The following is a 19,758-nucleotide window of genomic DNA, read 5'->3' as shown; positions in this document are numbered from 1 at the left end:
AAACTCTTGGAGATGCTCTTATTGGTTTAGGAAGAAGCACAAGGTAGAAGTAAAGCACCGGTAGGCTGCAGATTTGTCTGAAACCTTTGTTACTTTACTCTTTACTCTTTACATCTTTTATTTATTCCTTTATAAATAGAAAAAGAGAGCACTGCCGGATGTTCAAACGACCAATATGCCTTTACTCTTTAATTACTTTGAAGTACTAATAACCCTCCGACTCTTCCTCTTTTTTAGTATAACTAGCACGTGTGCCCGTGCATTGCTACGAAAAAAAATACTTACTACATTATTTTACTTTGAATCTCACAAGCACTACTGTGTGATTGCTGGCGTACGCGTTCTTGGTCGTCGCCGAGAAGCCAACAACAACATACTCCGGCAGCAAGCTTGACAAATCCACGGTTGCTGCGGTGGTGTAAGCGTCGCTTCCGATGATCAGGGTGACGTCCAGCCTCCTCGTGCTGTTGTCGTAGACGACTGTCACGGACATCACACCGATGTCGTCAGGCAAGACCTCGTAGAGGGACGGGCATAATTAACGGAAACCGACGAACCGAACCTAATCCGAATTTCTTATTTGACGCTCGTTCGCCGGCACCCATCGCAGCGAACGCCCCATATCAGTCCATGCCCTCTACTCCACTTTTCCTTTTCGGTATCCGTGTCGCGTTGCTGTCCGCACCCACTTTTATTTTTTGAATTCCGTGACATTTTTACTCCCCCTGCCTGCCACCCATTACCAATTCCGATTCCAATCCCCCCTATCCCCCGCCATCCCTTCAGTGTCCCGATATTTTTCACCGCCCCCCAAAATCAGACGCGCCGCGCTCAATCTCGCTGCCGCGTCGAGGTTCTCGCCGGCCGGCGATTTTCCTTCCTCGCCGTGCGGGAGCCGTGCCGAGAGAGGAGGGGACCCTCGCGCGTTCGTCCTGGGAGAGCGGCTCGCCGCGTTCGCCCTCGTCAAGCGCCAACTACCGCTTCAATCTCGGCGCATGCAGCGTCATCCTCGTCGGCCGCTGATTCGTCCTCGTCGAGCGGGAGTCACGACGAGAGCGGGACCGCGCTGGCGATTCGTTATTGCCGAGAGGGAGGCGCGCGGGAGCAAGGGGGGCTCGTCATTCTCTTCGCCGGCGATTTGTGGTCGTTCTCGCCGAAGGGGGAGACGCACCGGGAGTGAGGGCGGGTTCACGCGTCGATCTCGTCGCCCGACGATTCGTCCTCACCAAGGGGAGGCGCGCCGGGAGCGAGGGTGGCGCACTCCCGTGCGTGATTTTATCCGGCGGCCTGGGGGTGATTCATCTTTCGTTGAGGGAGCACGCTGCGAAGGGAGGGACGACTCCGTGCGCAGGGACCTGCACTCCATTCGCAGGTTTGTCCCCCTTCCTCGCGGGTTCTTACTTTTTTTTATTGGAATTCATGTCAGGTAGTTTCGAAGGATTTTAGATGTGAAATTTTTCATGCTACACGCAGAGCTTGCCATTCGATGTTTGGTCAGTTTTTGTACATCTACTTTATTCTGATTCGACTACATGGTTGAGAGAGGAAAAAATACAGAGAAGACTTATAGTCTGCACATGTGCAATGAATGAGCAGTAGGGGAAGCAGAACATTTTGAAATTTCATGTTAGCATAAATAGTTTAATGGGGACCGCCTATTTTCTCCTGACTCTTTTTGAATAGCAATACAAACTAGTAATATGACTTGCTATCTGTGTCAAGATAAATCTACTAAAAACAGAAAATAAAATAGAGGAGGGTGTTTGTGTGGTTCAGTTGCCCCGCACCTACATAACACCATCGCTCAACTTAAATTTAACAAGAATGTTAAGGAGTCAAGGATCCTGAGCCCACTATTTTTTATTATCTACGAGCCCTTTTTTTTTGCATCTGCCGAAGATTTAGCCTAAACTCACTGACTGGGATGAGCTCGATTAAATTATGGTATTATCAGGTTCGTGAGCGGTTCTTCATAAGTTGAGCTATTAAATGTATTGCTAAGCGCTCAATCAGATAGTGCTTTCTCCATGGAAGGTTTTATTTTTCTTGGTAGGTTTGATGTTCTTATTTACTTAAAAGTAACTGCCTATAAAGTTTTGGACCTACGGAGGATAAAGCGTTCAAATGTTCTAGTTAAATATGTTAGAAAGTTCATAGTCTTATATCTGAAAAGGTTTTGGAACTAAAAGTTTGCTGATGTGGTAGTACAAAGTTTATAGTGCCAGGTTTGAAAGTTTTTGGAACTACAAAGTTTTATTAATCAGATACTGAGTCTTGGGCCAAGACAATGAGAAAAGATTGAGACAAGGCTGAGCATCATTTTCTGCATTTGAGATTTCTGCGTTTTCTACAATGGATATGCTCTTTTAGGAGGCCCTGGGGATCATTTTTTATTCATATCAAGTTTCTGTACTTCTCTGTGGGGGACCTACTTGCTATTACCTGTGTTCCACGCAATATGGTTACTGCAAAGATTCTGATGCCATATCTATCCTATTCTTGCAGATAGCATTCTTACACTAGTTCAGGTAGTTAAGGAATCAATTCAAATATAATTGTTTCCAACTGATGCGCCTAAACTTAGATTCTGGTGTGATCAGCAGTTAAAATGTTCTACTGTTTTCTAGCTGCCATATCATGAACTTGGAACATACACAATATATTAATGATGCATCCCTAGTTGATAGAGAACAAAGGGAATTCATTCCAATATTTATATATGATGTATATCATGTGGCCATCTAAACATATCATTTTTCTATACGCTTTGCTGAATAAGCTGTTTGAGCTATCCAATGGTTATGGGTGTTTCAAGTATTCATTCTTTTGCTAGCTGCACCAGTTGGTAGTTGGGTATTTGCCATTAATTGAATACCCTGATTGCAATTTTTTGGTCCACATGGCAGTGGCACAGTGCCTCTGCAGTTTACTGTAGAGGATTTTTTGTTCCCCTGCACTACATGTATGTAAGGACTGATTGACATGCAAATGCAAATAGTTTTGTTGGAGAGGGACATGACACTGAGAGGGGTTTTCTAACTACCTTAGAGGGAGGGTTTTCCTGTCCCTTTCATTTTATTTGCTCTCCACCAACTCTGATTAATTAGGCCATTGCCTGGTCTGTGTTGTGTGTGAGACTGGTGTGTGCTCTCTATCTCCTAGTGTCGTATAGATGAGAGATCTTTCTTATTCAGAATGCACAAAAATAGTAAAAGATATCTCATCTGTTATGTTCAGTCAATTGTTAGGCGTTTAAGTTCTACAGCATAGGCAAGGGCCCTCCCTATCACAAGCAACATGTACAACCGATTTTTTCAGCGTCACGACTGTAATCTTGTCTGTTTTCGAATGTTCTTTTTGGCAAGGCACTTATGCTTAACTTTCATCAGAAAAACATTTAAGCCCTAGTGAGCTATTCTAGGAAACCGGTAACCCCTAGTGAGCCTATACGACTTATGTGTTACTGGTCACTTGTTGCAAGCATTGGTCAGGCACCCACTTTTTGCTATGTAGGGGTCTTTTTAGTTTTTTCTTTTCTTTGAATGCCTTCTTCCCGGTACTTCAGCCATCAGTTTTTATACAACTTCATTTTGGAAGCTTATGCCCTACTAGCCACTTCATGCAAGCATTAGTCAGGTAGCTATTTTTTGCCATGTAATTAAGTACCCAGATTATTTTCATGCCACAACAAACTCCCAAGGAATTATATACATAATAATCTCATCAATTTCTCCAATAGATAACTTGCTAGTAAAAAATTATATGTATTTAAAAGTTTTAAGTATACCATTACAAAGTTTTACTAAACCATGTACAAAGTTTTCTGATTGTGGTTTTAAAGTTAGTGGTGTACAAAGTTTATAAATGTATATCTTCAAAGTTGCTCTATATAAAGTTTTTTGATACGTCCCCAAATTTTGCTAAGTTGTTTTAGAAAGTTTTTCTGTGTCTATTTAAAAGGTTTGTTTCCATCTTCAAGTTGTTAAGTTTTCTGGATTCAAATTTATGGCTTTCTACCATTTTTCTACATTCAATGTTCCGATAATCCAAATTTTGATTATAATACAATTTTTTGATTCAATGTTCTGGATTCAAGTTGGTCAGTTGTGATCGCAAAGTTTTTTCAAATGATGTTGAAAGCTGGACTTTTAATATATAATTTGAAAGTTTTTCATATCCAGTCTCAAAGATTTATAGGCATTTACTTAAAAGTTTTGGATTGTGCACATTTATTTATATATGAAGTTTCAGATTTGCCCTCAGATAAATTTTTACTAAAAAGCCCCTAACATGTGCTTTCAAAGTTTTTGTATTTGCAAAGTTTTCAATCCAGGTGTACAAAGTCTATAATATGCTTGTATAAAGTTGAAAATATTTTAGTATAAAGTTTTCAATCCAATAGTATAAAGTTTTTGAATTTACTGTATAAAGCATGTCATTGAAAATATTTTAGTTGAAAGTTTACTGGTTTGTCTTGTCAATGCCTTTTCTGCTCATATTTTTTTTCTTGTGTATAAAGTCAAGATGCTCTGAACATATGTTTTTACAATAACCATTTTCAAATGCGCTAGTACAAAAATCCTGCAGCCGTTACTGTAAAGTTTTAAGAACTGCAAAGTAGGGTGTACAAACTTTATAATGTGATAGCATAAATTTACAATGTCTTAGTGGAAAGTTCATAAATTTGGACTCAAAGTTAAGATTTACAAAGGCTTTGGATCTTTTGTAGAAGGACATTTTCAAACTTTTGTAGTTCAAAATGCTCAATGGAAACTTTTCCAACTTTATATTTTTGAAGTTCTAATTATCTTCCAACAAAAAACAGCCCTAATTATCTTACCATTTTTTTATTTCTCTTTGCAGGACATTCTTTTTAAGGCACATCCTCTAGATTTTGAGTGACAGGACCAATGGAGAAGAAGGTATGTATATATATTTGTTTGCTATTTTTTGTCTTATGGTCCAGTTTGAGATGTATGTATGATTACTCAATTCCATTACTAGCATAGGTCTCTAAATTTAACTTACATACAGAGTTCTTGATTCAGTGCTTCATTACAAAGTCGCAGACTCTGGTGTATAAAGTTTGAAAACATGCTAGTACAAAGTTTTTTTTTCATTTTTTCTGCACACAGCGCATGCTCTGAATTAAAGTTTGATTTAAACATGTTTTCATATCTACAAATACATGTATTTTTAAGTTTTCAATATGCATTTCTTTGTCATGGGCAGTCGGAGGTCTTATGGGCCGGCTAGTCAGGCCCATTAGGGTTAGGTTTAGGGATTAGATTAGGTCTTACTTAGGAGTCAAGGAACCCTCTCTATATATAAAGAGAGGAGATATGTCATTCAAGGCAGGTAAGAATTATGAGAAATCAATCTAGTCCCAATCCCCAATTCATCTCCCCAGTCTAGATCCAATCCCAACCTAATCAGCCGTCGCCGTCCGGCTATCTTCCCGGCGGATGTCTACCCCGTTATGAACAAGATTCATAATAACTAGTATCAGATTGCTCGGGTTCCCCTTCCATGGCCACCATGGAATCCCTGCAAAAGGCGATTGAAGACATGAACACCATGATGACCAAGATGAACTCCACCCTGGAGACCCTGGCGCCGCTGGCCCCAAGCGCCGCTGACCTAGCGGCCCTGCCGAGCAAGGTCGCAGATCTGCTGAAGATGATGAATGACGCCGGCAACCATCTTCAATCTGTTGGCGTCGCTGTTCAGCATCTAGAAGCGGGAGAAAGCTCGTCTGGGTCCAGCGTGCAGCCGCCGACGCCGCCGTCCTTCCGCGTCCGCGTGGGGCGATTACACCTCCGCTTCGTCAGGCGGAAAGCACCGTCAGCTAGGCGCCTGTTGCCACAAACCGGCCGCCCATGGCGCCCATGGTGCCGGCCGCAGCAAGGTCGCCTCCGTGGTCCGCTGCCTGCAAGCGCGTGATGCAGGTCGATGCGAGGCCACCGCCACCGATGGCCGCTGCGGGGTTGCCTCCGCTGGCAGCCATGGAGGGCTTCTTTGAGTCACCGCGTGCCGCCGCCCTTCCGCTCGGCCTTGCAGGTTTCCACTGCATCTCCTCAGCCACAGATTGCGGCAATGAACGGGGTGACGGAGCGTGCCTTACCCGTGGGGAGAGACACGGAGCTAGGCTTGTGGTGGGCCAAAAAAGCTGCTGTTTGGCTAGTGGGCCGCCACATAATTCATGACACAGCAGTTCACGTGCAGCCCACAAGTCTGCAATTTCCATGGGAGCCAGGAGTTGTCATGTTTGCTCCATTTGAGTGCTTCCTGGGGGGATTTGTTGCTGCGTGCACACCTAATTGCGGGTTGCATGCGAGTTACTAGGAGGGGTTGGTGGCGCATGGGTGGAGGTGCTTCTGCCTTCTCTCTCTGCATGCGTCAGGATGGGGTCCACCTAAATTCCGGAGAGCTCCACAAATTGAGTCTTTCAAATTAGTTTGTCTTAATAGGAAATAAGAAAATAAGCCAAGATGTAAAAGGCTTATTTTTTAGGTGTTTAATTTCGAAAGAGTCATGTCGTCTTTATAAGCAGGGTGTGTTGCAGCTCAGGACGAGCTGCTCAAAAAGAGGGGAGCAATGTCATGGGCAGTCGGAGGTCTTATGGGCCGGCTGGTCAGGCCCATTAGGGTTAGGTTTAGGGATTAGATTAGGTCTTACTTAGGAGTCAAGGAACCCTCTCTATATATAAAGAGAGGAGATATGACATTCAAGGCAGGCAAGAATTATGAGAAATCAATCTAGTCCCAATCCCCAATTCATCTCCCCAGTCTAGACCCAATCCCAACCTAATCAGTCGTCGCCGTCCGGCTATCTTCCCGGCAGATGTCTACCCCGTTATGAACTAGATTCATAACATTTTTTTGTAAAGTTTTTTGATATACAATATTAGAGCTTTTTTGAATATATGATAGCAACAATGTTTTCACAATCATTATACACTTTTCGATTATTATTATTCAAAAGTTATAGGTAGTAGTACAAATGAGAATTTGTTAGTAATCTGCAGTTTTTTTTCTGCCTTTCTCTATTTGTTGCACACAGCTGCGATAGCGGTATATTTGTCATGAAACTCATGCAAAGCCATGATGGCGAGAAGCAACACCTGTTCAAACCAGTGAGTACACTTTTCCTTACCCCCACCTCTACTTTTTTCAAGGTTCATGAGTACTCAAAAATATATTTACTTACTTATTCAAAGATCAGAGTTTCATATTTTACAGTTTGGGACTACAAAGTTTATTAGTGTGCTAGTACAAAGTTCACAGTTTCAGATATCAAAGTTTTTTCGGATCACCAAAATGTAATTATGTGCTAGTACAAAGTTCATAGTTTTAGATTTCATAGTTTTCTTTTTTTTTTGTTTGTGTGTGATTGTGTGTGTGTGTGGGGGGGGGGGAGGGGGCTATAGCAGTTTTACTAGTGTGGTAGTACAAAGTTTAATGTTTTCAGTTTTCCAAGTTTTGGGGTGGGGGTGGGGGACCAGGGAGTCTATTATTGTGCTACTACAAAGTTCACATATTTTTTCATTTTCAAAGTTTCTATGGCTGCAAAACTTTATTACTGTTGTACTACAAAGTTCATGGCTTTGTTTTTCAAAGTTTTTTTTCTGGAGCTACAAAAGTTCATAGGTACATATTTCAAAGTTTTCTAGGAAGCTAATAAAATTTATTAATGTGATAGTAAAAATTTCATAGCATCAGGTTCAAAAGTTTTTTTCAAACTATTATGAAACTCCCCTTATTGTAATATAAAGTTTATAGCTTCAGAGTTCAAAGTTTTTCAGAACTATAAACCAGGTTGCATTTTCTTTTTCTCTTTTTTATTTTCATTCTTTCTAATGTAGAAAATATCTTAAATAGAATTTTGTGTTTTTTCTCTCGCACAGGAAGATGCAAAACCATTGCGTGAATGCATATCCTACTACTTGCTGATACACCCATGCAAAGAAAAGTACGAAACCCTTGTTGAAATAAAAAACATATTAAGCATGCATGTAAGTCCATCTGTGAATATCTTTTTTGTTCAGTTTGCAAACTTATTATATATAACAGTTGAACACAAGAGTCACATTTTTCATTTCCAAAATTTTTCAGAGCGTGACCATCGAGTTCTATAAGTGAAGATGGTGGTGTGCAGTTTATGGTTACAAAAAAGATGACCTTATTCGATGTATATTATGGACGCATACGTTGGAGAACAATAGCCAATCAGTTTTTTTTATTTTTTTAAACAAAAAATCCACCCTCCTATACGTCTGAGCATGAGATCCCGGAGAATTGTTTCACATTTTAATTAAATATTTGTGACTTTTTTGTTCCTATTTTTCTCAATGTTTTTTCTTTTAGTTACACATTCATATGCATGTGAAACCCCCCGCTCATTCAATCACCCACACACCCGCTGTCCCGAAAAAAAAAGTAGAAGGCAGAGTAGAGCACGGAACCAATGGTCAAATCCGTATTCGCTACTTTTTGCATGTGCTCTGTTTGTTTAATACTAGATGCGATCTATCTGCAATTAGCTAGATGTCAATTCCGTAGCCTTTGTTTGGATAGCGTGCATGCTAATCTAGATGAGATGCGGTACCAATAGTGTCTTGTAGATCTTTTCTGATTCTACATGTTTATGACATCTAGCATGTTTAGCATCTCGTATTTTGGTTGCTTACCTAACCCTGCTAGTACCAGATTGATCTATCTATGCATATGCATGTTTTTTTTGGATCCTGTAGATTTGATTACGTACGTACATCAGACACTTGAGCGCGGCGCCGGCTACCCCAGCGTGCATGGCCTTTGGCCCCCTGCGCGTCCGCCGGCGACTCCATCCGTGCAACACGTGAGCTTGCCTGAAGTCAGCTCTATGTATATCTCGTATGCGCCGCCTGAAGTCAGCCTCACGAGTATCCTTTACTGCCTGCGGCAACGCGCTGCGCCGACTGCCATAGTTATCGTTGGCCCTGATGCGCCGCCGCCGCCGCCGTCCACCACAAGCACTCCGTGGATCTCGCGCGAGTACAACCGCTCCCACCGTTTTTCTGGTTTATTATTAACACCGGATGTTGTTGGTAATTCGGTAGCTGTATATTCTATGGTTCATACCCTGAAGCGTATACATGATAGTCTCATGTCACGGTGTTTAACCAATGGCAGTTTTCACATGATTGCTTTTACCCTGTTATATGTATGTATTTGTCGCACATAATTAAGTCCAGAAGTACTTTACAATGCATACTAGCTCTCTGATCTTGAAAGGGTTTTAAGCTTGGCTATTTAAAGTTTTGATGCAAGCACCGTTAATCTATATGCGGCAGCTTATGCTCTTTTTTTTTCTCATAAGTTTTATTTCTATCTCTTCCATGCTTTTATTACGTGATTGTTTTTCTGTTGCTGGACATATGTTTAACTGCTATTAGGCCTCCTTCCAGTACTAGAAAATCATTAATATGCATGAAAAATCTAGGAATTGCATCTGACCATATCAAACTGATTTATCTAAGTTATATTCATGTGTACTTACCTGAAGTGATCTTATAGGCAATGGGTGAAGTCGCGGCAAGGCAGTTCGATTGCCTCATGTTGAATGGCAAGAACTACCAGACCTGGGTTGTGGACTGTCAGTTCCACTTGGCAGCTATGCAGTTGACTCATACAATCACTCCACGTGCGGATGGTGCACCTGCAATCCCAGCACATGAGATTGCTAAGGCTTCTATTTTTCTGAGGCACCATATCCGCAAAGATCTCAAGCAGGAGTATCTTGAGGTGCGTGACTCGCTTAAGCTGTGGTTAGCGCTCGAGGAGCGTTTTGGCAAGCAAAGGACTGTGGTCCTCCCTCAGGCCAGGCGTGATTGGTCACAATTGCGCTTCCTCGACTCTGCACTTCACCGTATTGTTGGACAGCTTCGCTTCGGTGGGCAGAGGGTCACAGATGCCGAGATGATTGAGAAGACTCTCGAGACCTTCCACCCTTCAAATATGGTGCTCCAGCAGCAGTACCGTAATAATAGGTACAGAAAGTATTCTGAACTTATTAATGTCCTTCTTGCTGCCGAGACTCAAAATGAGCTCTTGATGAAAAATTTTAATATGCGCCCTGTTGGCTCAAATGCATTGCCTGAAGCACATGCAAGTTTTCACAAGAAGAATAAGACCTTTTACAAGAAAGGCATGTACAGTAAGAAGCAAGGACATAATGAGGGGAAGTTCTAGAAGCAATTTAACAAAGGCCAGAAGCCTCGCGGCCAAGGAAAATGCAAGGCCCAGAACGGCCAGAAAGGTGATGCAAATACGAGTGAGCACCCAAACAAGGGTTGTTTCCGTTGTGGATCAATGAACCATTGGTCTCGCCAATGTAGGACTGAACCGCACCTGATCCAGATGTATCAGGATTGGAAGAAGCGTCAAAATCCAGAGGCTCATTTTGTTCAGGCACCTGTTGATGCCGTGACTGGAGAGCACGTTGCGGTGCTACCCCAATCTGTCCAGAAGATAGATGATACTTCTACTGCTATGGATGTTGATCCAACTGATGCCTCTGCTCCAGCTACCAGGATGGCGACATTGATTGCAACCTCGATGAAGAGGACACCCTCGACGATGATTATGGGGACATGGAGTAGTTTCCGAGTCATCAGTCATTTGCCTAGATTACTTGGATTCAGTTTAGTTTACTCAGTTTGATTTATTTCCAGAAGAATTATTATGGTCGTGATGTAATAATGCTCTCCTTGAGCAAACTAAATTATTTGCTTGCACTGGTCGATTAGCGTTTGGATCTTATATGGTTTCCTGGATTAGTATTAAATTTGTGGCTTTATCTTGTTCCGTACATGCATGCATGCTATGTTTATTCCATATAAGTTATACTATACATGCCCATAGTTTGTTACGGATACATAACTCAATTAATGATATTTTAATGGAACAAGGGTGCATCGTACAGTCCTATGGAGGCTGAAGAAGAGGATTATTGCCTAGTCGATAGCGCTGCCACAAACTCAATATTGAGAGATACGAAATATTTTCAGACATTACAGAAACGAACTGAAAATGTTCTCACGATTGCCGGCGCATCGTTGGCTCCGGTCGAGCTGTTGTGGTCCTCCCAAATGATACTAGGATTTTTGTAGATGAAGCTTTCCTATATCCGGGAGCTGAGTGTAATCTTCTTACATTTAAAGACATCCGTCGTAGTGGCTATCATATTACCACTGCATGCCAAAGAGGTGCTGAATACCTCAATATAACGGAGTCTGAAGATACCCAAATAAAAGTGGTCGAGAAAACGACTGGCGCCTTCTCTGGATTGTATTACACAAAAATTAAGCCCTCTTTAGAATATGTTGCGATGTCAACTATATTTAAAAATCCAGAATCTTTTAGGATCTGGCATGAAAGGCTTGGTCACTCTGGATTAGGCATGATGCGAAAAATTATAAATAGCTCTATTGGTCATGGAATTAAAACAAGTCAGTTTCCTAAACCAGAAGATCTTAACAATTATTATAAGTGATTCGATCTCAGGCCTCGGTCAACCGAAATCACCGAAAACACCCAAGTTGAGCCATTAACATTTTTGGTCCAAGCCAAATCTGAAACCTGTTAGCTATGCCAAATGGCCACATCAGCACACCATCATTCATTACACGTGACGCGCACCTTATCCAAAGCTCCAAGCCTCCGACTGCCCAGACTCGCCGACACCAGCACCGCCCGCCGCCTCCCTGTCTTCACCAATCCTCTCCCGCTAGCTGCAGCCTGCAGGAACGAGCCATCCCCTTCCTCTGTTCCTTCTCCCTCACCTCCAAATCACTCACCGCCAGGCGCCAGCACCCCGTATAGTGGCCGTGCGTCGGCGCAGCAGGCGGCGGGCCCGCTGGCCGTTGATGCGGCTGCTGCGCAGCGGGGCCAGGGGGCGCGCGTCTGCGGCCTGCCAGCAGCCGGCTAGGCGACACGGCACGGTCGGAGACAGGGGGCCACGGCTGCAGGGTGCAGGCTGGCCGGGGGCGCGGAGCACGGAGCGCGGAGGCCGGAGGTGACGGCACGATGCGGCGCGACGACACGATGCGGCGCGTCGGGACGGCCTGGCTGGCAGGCGCGGGCAGGCGGAGGCGCTGGCGGGCGGCGGGGCCGGCGGACGCCGATTGGAGGTGGTCGCGTCGGACTTAGGTTGGTGCTGCGCGATGGAGGAAGGCGCTGGAGGACGAGCAGGGGCCGCATCTGCTGCTGCCGCCGCCGCTGCAAGCCGCCGCCGACAGGAAGGGGAGGCCGAAACCGTGAACTCGCTGAGTTACTCAGTGTTTATTATTAAAAATTTTATTTTAGTACCTACGTATATTTACTTCTGTCACTTGTGTCAACTTGGTCAATCGGGACGCAGATGGGTGGGAAGTGATTGGACCAGACTCCTAGATTAGGAAATTACTAGATTGCACACTTGTGGGTAGAGTGTGTAATCTCCTCTCAGATTTTGTGTCTGACCGGTTTGTGGACTGGTCTGACCGGTAGAGCTGGGCAGATCATGGGTACCGGTCGGACCGGATGTGCAAAGGCAGAATAGGAAGAAGTGTAGTTGTAGGCCTTCATCTTGAACTTTGGTTTTGCCAGTTGTAAAATTTGCAAATTATATGTATATCTATATTTGTATATGTTTGAACTGGGTTTGTAAAATTATTATATCGTAGTATGTCATGTTGTTGTATTTTCAAATTATATGTCGTGCTTGTATCATCTGCGCTCACCTTCGCGTGAGACTACCGGTGTTGTTTCGATCGGACCGTGGGTTGAGAAAGGACTGTCAAATTAAACTCATTTTATCTAACATAATTAAAACTACACAGTAAAACTTGTTAAAAAATATATTTTATAGTTTTATCCTACAGAGCATGAAAACATGAAACTAACAAACTTAGTTTTACATTTTTCCTATTTTTCTAAAATTTTCTATGAAATTTACAAGTTTCAGCTGAAGTTGCAAATCTAACACCACTGGTCAGGTCAGACCGGTCTATCAAACTGGTCAAACCGGCTGTGATCGTGTGACACTGAAACGGTTGATCGGAAGTTCCAAACCATGGGTCGGAAGTTTCGGTGACCGTCGAAAGTTTTGGACTACTCCCGACAAGGGGTGCTCAGCCAATTGGGTTTAAGTGCGTCGGAAGTTCCAACATGGGTGTCGGGAGTTCCGATAAAACAAATCTGGCTACTACTAGTCGGACCGGTCCTACTCTAATACTGGCCACGTTACCGAGACCGGTTCCTCCAATCGGTCAGACCGGCTGGCCAAAACTAAACCCCAGCTAAGTCAGAATCCTGGTATAGTTTTCTAATTTAATTTAACATGATTCTTCTTAATTGTAACTATTCCGTAACTTCTAAATATACTAACACACGAAGAATCCACTAACACATCAAACTACATTTTCTGGACATGAAACTTTTTATAGTGGATTACACATGTCTAAATCAAATAACTGCCAAAATTTCATAATTTTTGGACTAATAGATCGGTATAAACAATTTAAATAAGTCTAAACACCATTTAAATTCTAACAGGAGCAAAAAGGACATTTCACAAGAATAAATATTTTTCTCTAGTAGATATAGATATACCCAATCTAACAAAACTAATTTTGTATTTTTAGGATATTTTTTAATTTGTTAATCAATCTACAAGTTTTCGTCAAATGAATAAAACACCCCTACCGGTCAGACTGGATGTTTCAACTGGTCAGACCGGTGCTAACTGGGACTATGGCCATGGCCGACAGGGCGGCGAGCTGCTCTAGCCGGCGGCGAGGAGTAGGCCCTACATGACCTACAAGACAAGGTGCAACCATTGGTGGGTGATGTACACGAAGAAATCGAGCTGAGCATGGCCGGCGGCGTGGAGGTGGTGTCGACCGGCGGCAAGGCGTGAGAACGAATGTGAAAAGTCAGTGAACGCGGCGGAACGTGGAGAGCACCAGCTTTAGGAGGTAACTTACGGTCGATTTGAGCCATGGGGTAGGCGAAATGGTGGCCGGAGCTAGGAACTCGACGGTGAGGGGCGGATGCACTGTTCACAGGCGGTCTGTGTCGCTGGGGATGCTACTCCGGTGAGGGACTCGACCGGCCGGGTGGGGGCATCGAAGGAGGAGCTCGTGAGGCTGCAGCCTGTGCAAGGAATTAAACTTCGGTGGCTTGTGTGAGGAGTATTGGCGACGAGGGCGAGCTCGAGCTTGAGCTCGTTAATGGAGGCACGAGGAGGAAGAAGAAGGAAGCAGGGAGAGGGAGAGGAGGAAAATATCCGGGGCGCCAACTCAGATATAAGGATGAGGACAGTCGACGCCGAGGATGGCCGGCGCGTGGCCACGGCGCGCTCGCCAGCGAGGATGCTCGACGCGTGGCCGCCGTGATCCATGCTCTGCACGGTGGGCTGGGCTACCGTCTGACCGGCCGGCATACAAACTCAGTTCAAACATATACAAATATAAATATACATGTAATTTGCAAATTTTACAACTGTCAAAACCAAAGTTCAAGATGAAGACCTACAACTACACTACTTCCTATTTTGTCTTTGCACAACCGGTCCGACCGGTTCACCCAACCGGTCCAACCGGTACCCGCGATCTGCCCAGCTCTACCGGTCGGACCGGTCCACGAACCGGTCAAACCGGTCGGCTCAAAATCTGAGAGGAGATTACACATTCTATCCACCAGTGTGCAATCTAGTAATTTACTAGTCTAGGAGTCTGGTCCAATCACCTCCCACCCCTCTGCATCCCGACGGACAAACATGACACAGCAGGAGCAGAAGTCAATGTCCGTAGGTCCTAGAATAAAATTTTGAAGAACAAACCCTGAGCAACTAATACTCAACAAGACTTACCCGACTATGGGTATACTTAGCCCATTATCTAGACATGCAAGGTTTTCTGGCTGATAGTATATTTTGCGGAAAAGCGACTAAAGTAGATCCTTATTTTCAGTATTTTAGCTCAATATTTTATATAGATAAATTATCCACTAATATTTGCATATCTAAAGCAATCATGGTAAACATTGAGTATTAGTTCAGGATAATCATTACCATATGTCATTCATGTTCCATAAAGAATTACTACGATGCGGTACTGTGACCAAAGTGCTCATATTCGAGAGCGACTGACGGCGAATTGATCCGATTTAACCTTACAAGGTGGACCTAACCAACACGGCACACATAAACCCCGTCGGACCACATGCACCGACCATTCCCCTCCCCGCCTCGAACTATAGGACCACCCCACCATCATATAGTCAGCCGAGCCCTATGAGGGACCACCAAAAGTAAAAACATACATCCCCAATTCTCCGCGGCCACTCGACTACCCTAGGAAGTGAGTTGAGTCATATACTTTCGAAGTGAGGCAGTACTAGACTTACCGGTTTTGACTACCTCCTACTCCCGGCATGCGGTTAGTACAATTCAAACTCGATCAGCAGGGCCAGACAACGAATGGTCCTCTACCAACACAGACGGGGCTACTCCTTTCCTGCTCGGTCTCCAAATCCTTTTTTTTTCTCCATATTCCATTACTCCATAGCTGCGAATTTATAGAGACATCCCATATCTCACGAGTAACAGAAAATTACTCGACTTCTACTGAGTCCTATTTAGCATGGCAAGGCAATCAACTTACACATACTAGTATAGGACTCATGGAACCTAGAAATTATGCATCTAAGATTTCATTCAACTCCGACAAACCTAATGCACAATTACTTCATTATATACATTGCACAAATTTAAATTAGGGGTTATGCACTGGTGCTTGCCTTCAGGCTGCTACTTTGCACTTAGGTTAGCTGGGCCTTGGCCCGAATCCTTGGAACCCACCTTCTGGGCTTGCTCCGCTTGGTCATGCGGCTCCGCGACCACCACTTCATATACCACCTCCTCAGTCACTGTTTCTACATGTATGAACATGACATGAGAAATGCAGACATGATTTGCAACTTAAAATAATCATTGGTCGAATATAACTACAAATGATCTACACAAATATGTGCCCGCTTGTCAAAAATACCCCAAAACCCGGAGTATCTGAATGTACTTTCGAAGTATCCGGACCCCCAAGTCCGGAGAATTCGGACCTAACACCGGAGTATCCGGGCTGCTCGCAAATTCTAACAAAAAGGGAAATCTAAACTCAAATCTGGAGTATCCGGATTTCCAAATCCGAAGTATCTGGGCTTTTTCCCGAAGTTTTCCCCAGAGTGTCTGGGCAAACCTAATAAAAGGTAATCTACTGTGCATGCCATGGGGTGCGGCGGCGCGCACGGCGTACCCAGGGCACCGGCGAGGAAAAAGTGCGGAGAAAGGCCGAGGAAGGTTGAGGGCTCACCTGGAAATTGATTCAAGGGTTGAAAGCCGAAGAAGAGGTCCCGAAAGAGGTCGTCGGTGTTGAGGATGGATCTCCGAGCAGCCAACAATAGTGGACGGCTGTGGGGAGCCGATTTCGGCCGAGGAATGGATCAAACGGGCTTGGGGAAAGTGGAGAACGAGGAGAGGAGGATGCTCGTGGAAGGAATCAACGATCTGGTGGACGAAGATGGGGAAACGACCCCAGCTAGGGGAGGAAGAAGAAAGAAAGAAGAGAGAGCTGAGTGAGAGTGGAGAGGCTAAGATTTGGGTTTAAATACGCCCAACCGTTTCGTCCGGAGTTTCCGGGCCTACGGCCGGAGTATCCGGGGAGGGTGTTACAATCCTCCTCCCTAAAAGAAATATCATCCCGAGATTTATGGTGAAGGTGCCAAATTGAATGGAAAACGGGAGGTTATGTACCTTGGTGAGTTTGTAGCAACTTAGGATATCTGAACTGAATAAATTCCTCCATTTCCCAAGTAGTTTCTCGCTCGGAGTGATTACTCCACTGAACTTTATAGAAATTACTAACTTGATTCCGAGTAACCCGAGTCTTGTGATCAACAATTTTTACTGGATGCTCCGGACAAACAAGATCAGGCTCCAACTGTAAATTCTCCCTATCAATAACCTCAGTTGGAACACGGAGGCACTTCTTGAGCTGAGAGACATGGAATATATTATGAACTGCTGACAATTGTGAAGGAAGCTCCACTCGATATACTACCGGTCCACATTATTCAATAATAGGAAAAGGTCCAATATATCGAGGTGCCAATTTTCCCTTTACTCCAAACCTTTGAACACCTTTCATCAGGGACACCCGAAGATAAACCTGATCACCAACTTGGAATACCAGGGGCCGACGTCTCTTATCCGCATAACTCTTCTGCCAACATTGTGCAATTTTTAAATTCTCCTGTATGACCCGAACTTGTTTTTCAGCCTCACCAACTATATCGGATCCAAAAATATTTCTTTCACTGGCTTTTTACCAGTTCAATGGAGTTCTACATCCTCGCCCATATAATGCCTCAAAAGGAGCCATTTTTATACTTTCTTGATAGTTGTTATTATAAGAGAATTCCGCCAAATGTAGACACTCATCCCATTTCTTGCTGTAGGAGAGTGCACAAGCTCTGAGCATATCTTCCAGAATTTGATTGATCCTCTCTGTCTAACCATCGGTCTGGGGATGGTAAGCTGAACTACAAATAAGTTGAGTATCAAGGGCTGCGTGGAAGTGCTCCCAAAAGCGTGCAAACGAATTGGGCACCACGGTCAGAAATGATAGTTCTGGGTACCCCATGTAAACTCAGGATACGACTGATATACAGCTCGGCATAATGTTGTGCCCTATAGATGGTTTTCACAGGGAGGAAATGGGCTGACTTCGTGAGACGGTCCACAATAACCCAGATAGAGTCATAACCTTTTGAAGTCTTGGGTAGGCCCACAATGAAATCCATACTAATGTCCTCCCACTTCCATGATGGAATACTCAAGGGCTGCAAAGGACCAGCTGATCTCAAATGGCTCGTTTTAACCCTCCGACAAGTGTCACATTCCGACACATACTTGGCAATTTCTCGCTTCATCCTTGTCCACCAAAATCGCTATTTCAAATCTTGGTACATTTTATTACTGCCGGGGTGGATAGAATACCTAGAAAGATGAGCTTCATCAAGAATTAGCTTCCATAGCTCCAAATCTTTAGGTACCATTAACGGTTTCTAAACCATAGAACACCAGCCTCATCTAAACGAAAACACTCCACCTTCGGGTCATTTTCAGCAAGTCTTTGACGAATCTTTTGCATCCCAACGTTATGTTCTTGAGAAGAAATAATCCGATCCCGAAGAGTAGGCATGAGGGTAATGTTGGTAAGAGTACCTTCAGATACAACGATCAAATTCAACTTCTCCATTTCTTGGCACAAAGTTTGATGCAAAGCGGTGGCTGAGATGCAGTTGCAATTGACTTTTCTACTCAATGCATCTGCGACAACATTGGCTTTACCCGAGTGATAATGAATCTCCAAATCATAATCCTTGATTAATTCCAACCACCATCTCTGAAGTAAATTCAACTCATTCTGGGTGAAGATATACTTGAGACTTTTGTGGTCCGAGTATATATAAACAGAATTGCCCAGGAGATAATGACGCCAAATCTTCAAGGCATGAACCACGACTGTGAGTTCTAAGTCATGAGTAGCATAATTCTCCTCATGTCGCCTGAGGGCTCTTGAAGTATAAGCGACCACCCAACAGTATTGCATGAGAACACACCCGAGACCCGTACCAGATGCATCACAATATACATCAAAGGGTCGAGTAATATCTGATTAAGCCAATACCAGAGCCGATGTCAGAAGTTTTCGCAAAGTCTGAAAAGCCTGTTCACATTTGACATCCCAATTAAACTTCACTCTTTTCTTAAGCAATTCGGTCATGGGCTTAGCAATTTTTGAAAAATCCGGGATGAACCGCCGGTAATAACCTGCTAGCCCAAGAAAACTCCAAATCTCCGGAACAGATGTGGGCGCTTTCCAATTTAAAACATCCTGAATTTTACTAGGGTTAACAGAAATTCCACCCTCCGAAATGATATGGCCCAAAAAGGATAAAATGGCCATATATAGTACATGGTTAAATTATACTAGGTGGCAACATTAATATATTCACTAACCTCCAGCACATTAGTTTCCATTACAAATTACATTCTTGCTCAAATTACTGACTTCATTGCCGTGATCTTTTCATGAGTACTGGCATGAAAGGCTCAGAGGTATAGATTGTGGTTTCTACAGGTACACTAACAAATGATGGACGTGAGTAGGACGAGTACAAAATGGCTAGATGTATATTAGGGAGAGTACGTATGTATGCCACCACAAGTCTACGTATATTGCCCTATATATTGATTGGCAAATTTTGTTGGAAAGGACGTAGGACGTAAGCCGATCGTGCATCATGGCATTCATCATTTTGAAATTGCATTCTAGAGTATGTCTTAGTAGGGTTATTCGATGAGTGTCCTAGGGTTATAAAAAGGCACCAGTGTGCAGTGTTGGCATAGGAATCCGGACATTCCGGATAAATGTCTGGATAGTCCGGACATTGTGAACATGGTGTGGATACTTAGATATTTCGGAGATAAGTCCGAATATTCCGAACTTTGTATTCGGACATTATGGATGAAAATCCGGATATTCTGGGCTTGATATAGAAAATTTCCTGCAACTTGATTCAATGCTTTGTTTTCTGCATTTTTCCATGATTTACATATTAGTTGCTGTCATGATTATTTTCACGTAATCAGGATAATGTGACTAAATCAATC

General features: G+C 43.6%; 1 protein-coding gene and 1 long non-coding RNA gene across 2 annotated transcripts; both read left to right on the top strand.

Moving 5' to 3' along the window:
• The first annotated feature begins 1,100 nt into the window (after positions 1-1,100).
• LOC120640844 lies at positions 1,101-8,341 on the top strand. The gene is made up of 5 exons (XR_005662017.1): positions 1,101-1,372; positions 4,864-4,922; positions 7,063-7,135; positions 7,907-8,014; positions 8,115-8,341. It is a non-coding gene; the product is annotated as an uncharacterized LOC120640844 (long non-coding RNA).
• Positions 8,342-9,560: 1,219 nt separating this feature from the next.
• LOC120640097 lies at positions 9,561-10,642 on the top strand. Its single transcript, XM_039915984.1, has 3 exons — positions 9,561-10,192; positions 10,379-10,477; positions 10,567-10,642. The coding sequence occupies exons 1-3, from the start codon at positions 9,561-9,563 to the stop codon at positions 10,640-10,642; spliced, it is 807 nt and encodes a 268-aa protein (XP_039771918.1).
• Positions 10,643-19,758: the final 9,116 nt, after the last annotated feature.

This window comes from Panicum virgatum, chromosome 7K (genome assembly GCF_016808335.1).
Source record: "Panicum virgatum strain AP13 chromosome 7K, P.virgatum_v5, whole genome shotgun sequence".
In the NCBI taxonomy this organism is placed as follows: domain Eukaryota; kingdom Viridiplantae; phylum Streptophyta; class Magnoliopsida; order Poales; family Poaceae; genus Panicum; species Panicum virgatum.
This window is presented reverse-complemented; position numbering and strand designations above follow the sequence as displayed.

What these genes read in the sequence shown, in the direction of transcription:
- LOC120640097 (XM_039915984.1), top strand. Translation starts at nt 9,561, where the DNA reads ATGGGTGAAGTCGCGGCAAGGCAGTTCGATTGCCTCATGTTGAATGGC. An exon ending in ACCTTTTACAAGAAAGGCAT is followed by an intron (nt 10,193 to 10,378) that starts GTACAGTAAGAA and finishes TCGCCAATGTAG; the next exon opens with GACTGAACCGCACCTGATCC. An exon ending in GTTGATGCCGTGACTGGAGA is followed by an intron (nt 10,478 to 10,566) that starts GCACGTTGCGGT and finishes CCTCTGCTCCAG; the next exon opens with CTACCAGGATGGCGACATTG.